At 31.7% G+C, this 13,600-nt stretch overlaps 2 protein-coding genes across 3 annotated transcripts; one reads left to right on the top strand and one right to left on the bottom strand.

The window, feature by feature from the left end:
- The first annotated feature begins 521 nt into the window (after window positions 1-521).
- Window positions 522-8,712, top strand: LOC139521725 (deoxyribonuclease TATDN1-like). 2 transcript variants are annotated; one of them, XM_071315287.1, is made up of 7 exons: window positions 522-930; window positions 2,710-2,899; window positions 3,459-3,700; window positions 4,192-4,293; window positions 5,187-5,374; window positions 6,868-7,051; window positions 7,691-8,712. In XM_071315287.1, the coding sequence occupies exons 1-7, from the start codon at window positions 645-647 to the stop codon at window positions 8,056-8,058; spliced, it is 1,560 nt and encodes a 519-aa protein (XP_071171388.1). In that variant the 5' UTR covers window positions 522-644; the 3' UTR covers window positions 8,059-8,712. The 2 variants fall into 2 exon arrangements, with proteins under 2 accessions (XP_071171388.1, XP_071171389.1); XM_071315288.1 differs by lacking the exon at window positions 522-930 and adding an exon at window positions 1,510-1,632.
- Window positions 8,713-10,509: 1,797 nt separating this feature from the next.
- LOC139518388 (uncharacterized) lies at window positions 10,510-13,135 on the bottom strand. The gene is made up of 2 exons (XM_071309940.1): window positions 13,038-13,135; window positions 10,510-12,270 (listed from the first exon to the last, which is right to left on the bottom strand). Exons 1-2 carry the CDS (start codon window positions 13,055-13,057, stop codon window positions 11,277-11,279), a joined length of 1,014 nt encoding a protein of 337 aa, XP_071166041.1. The 5' UTR covers window positions 13,058-13,135; the 3' UTR covers window positions 10,510-11,276.
- Window positions 13,136-13,600: the final 465 nt, after the last annotated feature.

The raw sequence follows: 13,600 nt of genomic DNA, 5'->3' as shown, positions 1-13,600 counted from the left end.
AGAAAGTGTACAATCATAATGATTTCATACAAACGTTGCCCCTAAAACAACAATCATGATAGAGAGTCCAGTGGCGGATCCAGAACTTTGCCTAAAGGGGGGGGGGGGGGCTGACTGACCTAAGGGGGGGGGGGGGGGGGGGGGGGCGCTCCAGTCATGCTTCAGTGATTCCCTATATAATCAACCAAATTTTTCCCACGAAAGGGGGGGCCCCGGGCCCCCCATGCCCCCCTGGATCCGCCTATGGAGACACCATATGGAAGTTGTTGGGATCGTGAAATGCATGGGCCAAGACCGTTATATTCGATCAAATACACAAACGAAATCACCAAGCAAGGAAATCTGCTAACCATATGAAATCCTAGGATAACTACGCAATTGTTATATCATCTATCAATTATGCTGCTATAATTATAGGAAACTGTACGGCTCATATCATATAGTCGACTATAAAAAGTCCCGATTCTGCCGACAGAAAAATCCGGGATTAGCAAGTTTGTCCCGATAACTGTTCTAAATTTAGTTTATACAACAATTTCATATTTCACAACAGGTTGGTAAGCAAGTCTAAACAAATCAATTTATTATAAATAGGGAAGTTTTCTTATGTTATATTGCATTGCATATCTTGCATAAACAACACAATGGTTACAGATACAATAGGTTTTATAGTGGAACGTTTTAGTGCTACATGGTTTGCAACGGTTGTGATGGGAATGTTGACATTTGCTGTATTTGTTATTGGACCCAAGACACTGTTTTCAAATATAAAATCTATGCTGGTATCAGTATATGACAGACGTTGGATAGTTAAGCAACATATTTCTAGAAATTTAAGGAAATGGTTTCCATATTTTAAACCTGTAGAAATGTTGTCTGAAACTGTTTCAATAATACCAAAAGTAAACTGTCAAGCTGTTGTTGTGATTGGTAAGTTTCAGTACAGAATATTGAAATATATCGTTGATTAAAGAAAATCATTCATTAGCTTATAAATGAAAATAATGTTCAATAACAAATAAAATTCTTTCAACTGCACATTTTAAAAGAGGGATCAAAGCAAGGACGTATAACTAATATATGTCCTTGACGAAAGATACCAGAGCCTGACAGAGGGATAGTCAAACTCATAAATCGAAAATAAACTGACAACGCCATGGCTAAAAATGAAAAAGACAAATAGACATTGAAACAATAGTACACATGACACAACATAGGAAACTTAAGAATAAACAACATGAACCCCACCAATAACTAGGGGCGATCTCAGGTGCTCCGGAAGGGTATGCAGATCCTGATCCACATGTGGCAACCGTTGTGTTTAAGATTTATGCAAATTAAGCTTCAAGGATATCAACTTAAAAAACTTGATCACAGGAAACATTTTATGTCACAATACAAAATAAACTGTAAAATGATCTAAACAAGGCAGACACTAAAATGTGACTCTTTACAGATCATCTTTGTCGATAAAATTCACAAGTGACAACATTGCATATAACTCTCTGGTTTTTATTCTCAGTACAATCATATGTTAGGCATTCAGTTGGCTAAATAAAGATGGATTGTGTTAGGGAATAGTGATTGGAGAAATACAGAAATCCTTGATGCTAATGAGGCTACATTCAATTGGTACAAATATTTGAATAACTGGTGTCACCATATACAGTATAGTGCTACATAGATGAAAACTAATGAATCTAAACAGGATTTAAACTTGGATTTGAAGAAATTTGTTTAAATGAGGTTTAATATAAACAAGATTTAAACTTGGACTTAAATGAGGTTTAATATAAACAAGATTTTAACTTGGACTTAAATGAGGTTTAATATAAACAAGATTTAAACTTGGACTTAAATGAGGTTTAATATAAACAAGATTTAAACTTGGAATTAAATGAGCTTTAATATAAACAAGATTTTAACTTGGAATTAAATGAGCTTTAATATAAACAAGATTTTAACTTGGACTTAAATGAGGTTTAATATAAACAAGATTTAAACTTGGAATTAAATGAGGTTAAATATAAACAAGATTTAAACTTGGAATTAAATGAGCTTTAATATAAACAAGATTTAAACTTGGAATTAAATGAGCTTTAATATAAACAAGATTTTAACTTGGACTTAAATGAGGTTTAATATAAACAAGATTTTAACTTGGAATTAAATGAGCTTTAATATAAACAAGATTTTAACTTGGACTTAAATGAGGTTTAATATAAACAAGATTTTAACTTGGACTTAAATGAGCTTTAATATAAACAAGATTTAAACTTGGACTTAAATGAGGTTTAATATAAACAAGATTTAAACTCGGAATTAAATGAGCTTTAATATAAACAAGATTTTAACTTGGACTTAAATGAGCTTTAATATAAACAAGATTTTAACTTGGACTTAAATGAGGTTTATTATAAACAAGATTTAAACTTGGAATTAAATGAGCTTTAATATAAACAAGATTTTAACTTGGACTTAAATGAGCTTTAATATAACCAAGATTTTAACTTGGAATTAAATGAGGTTTAATATAAACAAGATTTTAACTTGGAATTAAATGAGCTTTAATATAAACAAGATTTTAACTTGGACTTAAATGAGCTTTAATATAAACAAGATTTTAACTTGGACTTAAATGAGGTTTATTGTTGTGATGACTGAACAGCTTTAAGGCAGAAATGTATACTTATTTTTATTTTATTGCAGAAAATTTACCTAAAGTTACTACAGCCAAAGATCTTGTAAAATGTCTTCAGTTAAGACAATTGGTGCATACAAAGAAGTTAATGCAGCTTTCAGTTGCTGCAGACAAGAAAGGAGCTTGTGCAGGTCTAGCTGTAGCTGTTCTGCCCAGATATATTCTCAATCACAGTTGTATTATGGAAAAACATAACAGGTACTTTTTCTGCAAAAATCTTCTCAATCACTGAGGTTGTGGCTACGAAACACCAATAGATTTACATTTACATTGTAGAACCATCAAATCCACAATTGATGGTGGCAATTCTTCAACTACACTTACTACAGTATTAATGTTGTCCTGATTCTAATGCATAACAAAAAGAAATAGAATATATATTTAAGCTTATAAAAATGTATCAAATTATATAAAATAAAATTCAACGAAACTTTATAAATTATTTTGATGCATAAATGTCATGGCAAAACATAACATCGTTCAAATGAAAACTTTCAAACTGTAGGTTATTCTGTTAATTTTGTACAAAAGTTACAGAGATATCACATGCTTCACAAAGTTAAGCTCTAAAAACTTTGGAAAATTAATGATTTCATAATTTTCATGTACCGGTACAACTCCATTAAATTTATCAGTTTGTGTTATTTTTTTATGTGTAAACTATTTTATTTTATTTTTTCTGGTTGTATCTTTGAATATTTTGATTTAATTTTAGACATATTATTTTTTATGATACATCAGTATTTTGTTTTTGTAGTGTTTACAATGGCAATGTTATTAAAGTCAGAGAAGTCAAGAACAGAAAAATAAAACTGAAAAAGCAAGTTAACTGGTTATCATCAGATAATTACAGCCATGTTGGTTTCTGTGGACGTTTCCAAGTATACAATAACCTTCTCCAGGATGTTACAACACAGTATGGCTATTATCTGATAGATGGAGGCTCTTACATACAATTTTGTGACATTGAGGATGTTGTTGAAGCAGCTTCTGTAGCAGGTAATACTAGTATAATAGGGGCTTAAAGGGAGGGTATCTGCACTGAAAACGCGAAATCAAATTGTCATTTCACCCTGAACGAACAATTCAAAATTTCCTGCACATTGATCTTTTTACCTATTTCAGGAAACATGGTGAATAACAAACCTTTTTCAAGGCTGCATGTGTAATAAAATAGCAAAACAGGTTGCACGAATAACCCTTTATCACCCTCGTATAAGTATGGTTAATAATGATTATTATTTTTACATTTATAGCCAGCTATGTGATATGAGTTTTGTTGAAGGCTGTTTTGTGACCTATAGTCATGATAGTTGTTAATTAAGTTAATTGTTCTCTTGTAGAGAGTTATCAACTAAAAGATACAAAATAAATTTATGGCAGCATATTTGTTTACATTTTTATGGAAATTTCAGGAAACTGGGCGTGCTACTTGTTTATATGTTTGTTTGATTAATGGTAAACTAATGTTGATCTTGAATAACTTTCAGGTGTTGATAGAATTGTAATTAAGATGAGAAATCCAGAAAATATGTTAACATCAGAAATAGAATGGTGTAAGACCTACCCAGGCTATTTGTATACCACTCTAGGTTAGTATGTTAACATCAGAAATAGAATGGTGTAAGACCAACTGAGGCTATTTGTATATCACTTTAGGTTAGTATGTTAACATCAGAAATAGAATGGTGTAAAACCTACCCAGGCTATTTGTATATCACTCTAGGTTAGTATGTTAACATCAGAAATAGAATGGTGTAAGACCTACCCAGGCTATTTCTATACCACTCTAGGTTAGTGAGATATTTTAACCTTCCATTCATGCCCCTGCAAAAAGTATAAGGCACTATGTTTTATTCTTCTCCAAATCTATGTATATAAAAGTATGCATACCTACTCATCTATATTTTGTTATATATATATATATAATCAAAGCTTTATTTTTTTATTCAAAACTTATGTTTTCCTTGAAAAAGTCTTTGGAGAATTTGGACATTGAACAGGGTTTAATTTGAATCAAGATTTCCAGAGTTGTCTAAACAATATTTAAAACTTGTTGTTGAAAACACCAAAATATATAGAGTATGTAGGTAAAAGTAATATGTTTGATGAGCTAGCTAGCTGAACTGTGAAATCATTATTAGGTTAGGTATTATACCCTCCTTTCAGAGTAGTGTAGTCCTACAGACAGATAGATTTGTTACTTGTCAAACTAGACTACTCTTAAAGGATGATAGTTTACCTAACATAATTATAATAATGACTTCACAATTCAGCTAGAAAGCAAGCTAACAAAACATATTACCGTTACACACTCAAGGCATTTTGCTGTAAATGAAAATCCTAAGTTGAAATTAAAGTCAGTCCAAAATTCGAAATTTAATGGAATAGAGATCTGTTTCAATTGGTTTATCATAAAGTGAAATGAATACCCAATTAAACTGGAACCAAGATATCAATGTAAAATGTTTTAATTTCATTTTAGGTGCCTCTTATCTGATGGCAGAATCTTATAAGCCTAATACATACACAGCTTTGTTCAATCAGCTAGAACACCAACAGAACAGTAAATATATAGTAGCTATTGGTGAATGTGGTATTTCCAAGCCTGAATATCTATCCCGAGTGTTTGTACCACCACTTGAAAAACAAATCAGTCTTTTTAAAGATATGGTAATTATTTTGTTATCCGTTATATACAAGGGATAATCACTTAGATTACAAATACATTAAAACAACATTTTCTTATCAATCAAAATTTACAGAGATTGAAAACGTCTTTACAATCAAGCATATTGGAACAGTTTTCAAAAGCGACAGTTTCTGTATAATTGTTTATCTCGATAGAAGATAAAGATAAATAATAGTTTATTAAAGTGTCACATATTGATCTACAATAAAATTACAAAACAACATCATAAAAAAAGGATCAATGCCCAGCCTATAAAGACTTACAAGACACTGATAGACTGTTATGTATGGCAAGCCTTTTTGTTATTTATTCTTACTTCAAGATATCTCATAAACTTTATAAGATATCTTATATAGTTTATAAGATATCTCATATAATTTATCAGATATCTTATATAATTGTCTTTATAAGATATCTCATAAACTATATAAGATATCTTATAAACTATATGAGATATCTCATATAACATTAAAGATATCTTATATAATATATGAGATATCTTATAAAAATGAAATTATCTAAGATATCTTGAAATTCGAATAAATAGTAAAACGGCTTGCCATAGTTATGACGGAAATTTAAAGTCTGGTTGTCATTGTCTGTTCATTATGGCAATCACATTGCCAGGTTAATCTTAAGGTTTATTGTTGCTGCAACAATATAATTTTACTTTATCCAGCAACCTGCTTTATAGTGAGACAAATAAAAGTATCCCGAGGGGGTGGGGGGGGGGGGGGGGGTTACTTCCTATATTTTTAGTGGTATGAGTGTGCTGCAAAACAGGGTTGCTTTTTCATGCCCTGTTGGTTAGAACAGGGTCCCTTTTACATGTCCTACTGTTTAGATCAGGGTCCCTTTTTCACACCCTGCTGGTGAGACTATTTTTTTTTTAAAACAAAGTATTTATCTAGAACAGGATCGCTTATTCAATTGTTTAAGAAACAGTCTAGAATCCAGGTCTAGAACAGCATCTATTTTATACAGTCAGGGTATAAGATTTCTGAGCATGTTTAGAACAGGGTATGATTTGGCAAGTGCTGTCGGCACAGTTATACCCTAAAGGAAATTCAGTAAACCCTCCCCTCCCCCGGGAAAAGTATACAAATATATACTTATGGAATAGTTGTTTAAATATGCAAACAAAAATAGCAGTGATTTGCTTCTATTAAAGTGATCAGTAATATTCAAATTACAATTTAGGTGATTATTCATAAAGGTTTCCTCTTTATAGTCCTGGTTGATTATCAACCAATAAGAAAAACACAACTAATTCCACAGGGGGTTATAGAGCTAAACATTAAACTGCAGAAAAAAACCATTTAAGGACACAGTCTCTGTAAAGAAATTTGCTTGGCTTCACAAGAGAAACAAATTTTTTCAAATAAAGCTATTGATACAATTAATTATTTTAACTTTATATAAACAAGAACAGAGGAAATAGATATTATAATTTAATTTTTTTCTCTCTTTGTAGGTAAAGCTTGCAAATCATTTTAAAAAACCTTTGCTGGTAAAGTCGAGGAGAGGTGTTGAAGAAATGTTAGATATTTTAAAAGATTTCCCAGATGTAACAGCTTGTCTAACTATTGGCTATGAAACACCAGATGATACAGCTATTACAAAATGGATCAAAAAAGGATATCATTTAGGAGTGACTGGTAAAGAGATAAATCTTTAATTTCATGCTGATTACTTTAGTGTGAACATTTCCATTTAAAAATTCATAAGTAACATCCACTATTCTGTAAGCTATCAGGCCTTGAAGTCATAAAACTTTCGAGTCAGTTTTTGTACTCATACTCCAAAATCAACCAATCAAAATGCTTGATTTCATGTTTTGAGCATGATTTTTGTGCTCCAAGCACTCATCAAAGTTTTATGACTTCAACGTCAGCATCAGTACAGTCTGTTACTTCAACAGAGATATTATGACATTATATGCACAACCTCAGCATCAGTACAGTCTGTTACTTCAACAGAGATATTATGACATTATATGCACAACCTCAGCATCAGTACAGTCTGTTACTTCAACAGAGATATTATGACATTATATGCACAGACACGAAACGACTTTGAATATTTAAAAATACACAAACTGTTATTGTTATTTTGATGCTTGATTAAAAAATAACTGGAAGACATTAAATTCTACTAACAAATAATATTGATGACATTGAAAGTCATTCTCCACCATTAAATACCAGAAACAAAATGTTCGGTTATAAAAGATATAACCTTTTAGTTAGATAATGTTAAAGTTGGTTGTATTTTAATAACCCTGGTTTTTTTTTCAGGTAGTGTGTGGGCTTTTAACGAAAGGAATTTCTGGATTCCAGAATTATTAAAAACAGTTCCAATTGATAGACTAATTCTTTGCAGTAATGCACCATATTTATCATACTGGAAAAAAGATGAAGAAGTAGATTTCTTATTGGAAATTCAAAAATGTGATGATTTTAAAAAAGTAAATAAAGAGTGTTTAAAAATAATTGATAAAGATGAAGAAGATGTTAAGACAGATTCAGTTCAACCTGCAACACTTTCTATAGTATTAGAACTTTTAGCCTCATGTTTAAATAAATCTCCCATTGGCCTTTCACAGGTTCTGAATGCTAATGCTGAAAAATTCTATAAGTTTGATTCCTTATGTATGAAAGAATGAATTGGTAAGAAATCAAGTTCATAAGTGAAATAATTGAAAGAAGAAGTTAATATTTATTTTTGTTGGGTCATATTGACAATTTTGTTAAATAAGGATACAAATTATAAGCTAGGTGAATTCTGATAAAATTATTCCCTTTCTTGTCCAAACCATTAATTTATTATTTGTGCTGCATTTTTCTTTTTAACATTTTTATATCCCACTCCAAAGCTGAGGGGGCATTTAAAAGTATTACCATTGTCCGTCCCAGTTGTATGTCCTCAAAGTTGGTTTCTGTTCTCTAATTTTAACTTTTGCCATAACCAAATGTTATGAAACTTATACACAATGCTTATGATCACTAAACACAGGATATTTTTACCAATTACATTGTATAATATCCTAAAAGTTAAAATACTTGGATCATAGTGTATATATATAAAAGTTGTTTTATTTCTTTTTTATGGTATCATGATCAATCACTATGTTTGAGTACACACAATTATATACACTTGTGTCAGTTGTCAGAAATTTGACATTATAAATGTAATTATTGGTTTCTAAATTTGACTTTATTTGTTATTATACTCATGTTATAATTACATGTATTTTTTAAATATGTTTATTTATAATATTTATGTGTGAAGTTTGAATAATAAATTTAAAGATTTGAAATCAGCATTCATCATACATAGAATCAAAATCAGCTCTCAAGGTTACATGTCCTTTCATGATAAGAATATATCATCCTTAAGAACTTACAAAAATATCTGTTAAGGTCGTACATGTACTCTGTAACAGACCTAGAAAAAGCTGATAAGGACATAAATTGAGAATGAAAACAGTGAATGTGTCAAAGAGACAACAACCCGATCAAATAGCAGAAAATTGCCGAAAGGCCACCAATTGGTCTTCCACCCAATGGGAAAATCTTGCATCCAGAGGCAGAGTTAAACTAGCCCCCAAACAAAACTGTGTACTAGTTCAGTGAAAATGGATGTAACGCTTAACTCCAAAAACATATAAATAAAAAAAATAGAAAACATACAAGACTAACAGAGGCCAGAGGCTCCTGACTTGGGACAGGTGCAAGAAATTTTCATCAATTGAAAACTCAAAAGAAGGATCTATGACAAATACATAGGACTGTGTTTTTGGTTTTCCTATTGCCAGCATCCCATTCTTTTTATAGTGGTATAAATCTCTACATCTGTCCAAGCCTGTAACAAAAACAAGGAACTATGACAAATACACATAACTGTGTTTTCAGTTTTCCTATTGTCAACTTCCCATTCTTTTGTAGTGAGATAAATCTCTATGTCTGTCAAAGCCTGTAACAAAAACAAGGATCTATGACAAATACACAGGACTGTATTTTCGGTTTTCCTATGGTCAGTTTCCCATTCTTTGGTAGAAGAATGCTCTCACCCTCCATCCAAGACTATAATATTTCCATATCACAGTTTATACTTCCTTTAAAACCAGTAAATAAATGAATAATGAAATGTAAATCACCAGTACAATGCCCTCAGCTGACTGCTTAAAGCAGTGATTTCCGTTCAATGATAATTTTTATCCATTTATCTTTAAGGCTGAGTAAAAGGATCAGCAAGACAAAACCTGTCAATATCCCTAAGGGTTGCTTGGACATAGGAATATTGTAACTCTTGATCTTATTTTGCTAGATAGTAAAACCCTTGCTAAAGCGGGGTGTCCGTTTGGTTGGTCTATCTGTTTAAATTTCGTAGCCATGCATGACCATTCATAATGAGGACGTTGATTCCGATGCCTCTTGTAATGAGAGTAATTCTCTCTGCAGGTTATGAACACATGCAACAACTATTTAGGGGTATGTTGTTGGCCAATTGGCTCTCATTTCCATGGCCAGTATAAATGTCATGCGCTTCATCCCAGTCGTTCCCTATTACAGGGCCTTTATTTAGTGTGTTCTCGTCCTGAACCTTTCATGCCATATTTACCACTACATTCAGAAAACTTCGATCGATTAATCAAATAAGTCAAATGGGATTGGTCAACAATCAAATATATACTTATAGTATAATATATATTGCCCTTTCATGACAGCTTTAATGATTTTTTTAAGCAGAAGCTATGATAGTTTGACCAGAGACAATAATAATACATGCAATTATGATTATGATTCTTGTCCGAGATATTGCAACAGAAAAAGTTGATTTACAAATAAATTATACAATATGATCGAAATTGTAGTTGACATTTCAAGTGAGTTATTTCCTTTAATCGGTAATTTGTATCCCACTTGTTTGAGATTCAGCATAAGGATTAACAAATAATTCAAATGGTTGATACTCAAAGGGGATTTCTGATAGTCTTTGGCTTTAAATTAAGATATTTGACAAAATAAAGTGTTTTAATCTTATATCTTGAAAAGTGTAAAAGGTACAATGAAACTTTGAACAGCCAAAAATATCAGCAAACACATCAATATCTTTGCCAACACAGTTACTATTTAACAGAAGTGTTCTGGTAGCAATGCTTCAATTTTATGCAAACATTTTAGGTGAGCGATAGAAATACAGGCTTCTTGTAATTATTACTTTATGTCCATCTGTTTTGCTGAAAAGTGAACAACCAATAAACCTATCCTTTTAGCAACAGAAGTTTAAACAAGATAAGAGTATAAAAAAACACATCAATGAAAGCTTATATAACATCCTTAAAAATGCCAGCATTAATGTCCTTCAATCGGATTTTGAAGGTCCTGTAATATTCTATTGTCTGACATCGAGTTGTTGAGGTTTTAGAATTCAATGATTTGTGGATATTCTGAATTCGAATTACGGCTGTCCCTTAATATTCCAGGGTAAGTCCTGTATAAAGTTAAATAACAAAAAACACTGATCTCCGAGGAAAATTCTAAACGGAAAGTCCTTAATCAAATGGCAAAATCAAAAGTCCAATCACATCAACGACAAACGAATGGAACATAACCATGATAACTGAATGACAATTAGTAAATAGACTTCAGTGGGATAGAAAACGTTTTTAACCAACAAATTTATCTTATGAAGAAATTGTTTCTTGCGATTTTGCAAGATGTCTATTTCCTGGTGATTTTTTTCATTGTCATTATCACAAGTAATGTAAATAACAAAACTTAACGATGATGGTAAACTTATCAAACAATACGAAGTGAAAAAGAAAAGAAAACTTGAAAAAAAACAGAGACAAACGAAATTTCCATAGTACTTTTATTTTCATCTTTCTTCTTTCTTTTGTGATAAACTTTTAAATTGAAAGTCTGGCTTTGCTTCCACTTTTTGTAGAACCATTATGTTCTTTCCCCCGAACGTAGAAATGAATAATTTCTTGACACACGAGTCATAACTCACAGCCCAAGGTCGGTCAATGCCATCTTTCTTGGAGAGCAGGATTTTACTCTTCTTTCCTTTGTCTCCGATCATATGAATTTTGTTATCATGATGACCAACGATATATAAATACTCGTTAACCAAATCAGTGGCAAAACTAGAAGGACCACTGAGTGATTTGTCCGTAAATTCGTATCTTAGTTTACCTTTGAGGTCCAAACAAATCACCCGATCCTCGGCGAACAGCGTAGCCAACAACCTTTCATTTGGACCCTTAGCTAAACTCATATAGCCTACGTATTGAGGGAAAACCTTCAGTGTTCTGCCATTCATTGTCAAAAGCTTTAGACCATTTGTTACGCAATTTACAAATAGTTTCTTACCAATACAAGCAATTCCCCGGCAGTCATCCCTTACTAGAAATTTATGACTGCCTCGTAGGGTTTCGGTAAAAACAAAAGCCACAGTTTTGTCGTCGGGAAGTGTGATTGCTGCCAAATTATTGTTAGTAATTGTCATACTCCAAGGTCCACTGGTCATCTTGACCTGTTTTAAACGAATGCCATTACAGTCATACAGCAATAGCTGTTTGTTGTAACGGTCAGCAAGTAAAATATTACCATCAGACAAAACTTCTATGTGTCTTATCCATGGATCCCTATCTTCTGACTCGACTTTGAAAACATGGATTAGCTTAAACTGGGCATCATTAAATGCCTCAGTGTTAAACACGTGATCCTGATTTCTAGTATCTGCAATAGAATACTCATTAGTTCCCGCATTATCTTCTGTATCCTCGTCAGATTGACAATCTTCTAAAATTTTATCATTTGTTTTATCAATTGATTCATAGTCTGGTTCATCTCCTATTTCTGTTATTCTGAAGAAGAAAAACAATTATTATACTATAAAAGTCATTGAAGATGTACGTACAATCTATAATGCTACGGGTATTTGATCGAAACTTATTGCAACATTTTTCTACCTTCCAAGTGCAATAACTAAGCATGAAGGTAAAAAGATAAATTGAAAAAAGACTTATCATATTATGTAAGATGGATTTCCCTTTCAATATCATAAATATAGACAAATCTGCTTTAAACTATTGATTAAGTTTCTGGGGAAGTGAATTATGCCTAGCTGCATCCTGACATTTGGTGTTAATATCTTTTTTTATTTTGGCATCGCAGTCAGAAAACCCTTTTGGAAACATTGTTGCAAAATGTTTCGTGTAGATATTTTTCTGGAAAAATCATGTTATTTGTCAGATATTACCGTTTCGAGGAATTTTGTAGATATTGCAGAATAATTTAGACTTTTAAAAATGATAATATCTACAAGAACCATTTTACAACAATGTTTCCAAAAGGTAAGTATTTCTTATCTGTAGACATTCCGTTTTGCCGACACCTTTCTACTGCTCTCAGCTCCCCGGTAAATAACTGTATCCTACCAACGAGGAAGCTGTCTTACCTATGGTCCAAAGTTGCTTTAACCCACGTCAATTCCCTCAATGGTTAAAAGTTGTCTCATAAGCAAATACCTTTAAATCCTCATTTCATTTTTTAATCAGTTGATGGTAAATAAAGAAATTTTATTCTTATTAGAAATAATAAAACTTTCAGAAAAAAATAACCAAAAACTTACTTGTTTTCGTCACTTTCCATATTTAATTATATAAAGTTAAACATTTGTATTGTCTAACGCCTGCCTATCATGGTCGATAGGGTTACACCTTGATCAAGATAGTATTGTTTTCAAAAAAATCTACTGAATCGAGTGAAATAAAATCTTTTATTAAACCTGTTTTTGTTAAAGTTTATAGTTATATTAACTACTATTTTTACTATAGATCTTCGGTATATAATATATATATATATTGCGTTGTTCTTGAACCTGGATAAGGGGTAGTATGTCACCGAAAAATACACTTATTTGAATATTTTTTGTCTGATTTTTAGAGAGCTAACAAAGATTTGGACGTTTGAATGGTATCAATTTTCAAGCAATATTCATTTTTGATTAGGTATTTGTATGTTTGCTACTTTTTACTTTTAAAGTAAATTAGGAATTTAAAAAATCCTCTCGTCTTGCAAAGCCTCTCCGTAGACAAAAAGAGGATTACTGCAATCGAACATTGGGAACTGCGACACCATAAGGTTGCAATGACACAATTGATAATATAGGTATTCTATCTAGTCCTTCGTGTA

This window comes from Mytilus edulis, chromosome 4, assembly GCF_963676685.1.
Source record: "Mytilus edulis chromosome 4, xbMytEdul2.2, whole genome shotgun sequence".
NCBI classification, from domain to species: domain Eukaryota; kingdom Metazoa; phylum Mollusca; class Bivalvia; order Mytilida; family Mytilidae; genus Mytilus; species Mytilus edulis.
This window is presented reverse-complemented; position numbering and strand designations above follow the sequence as displayed.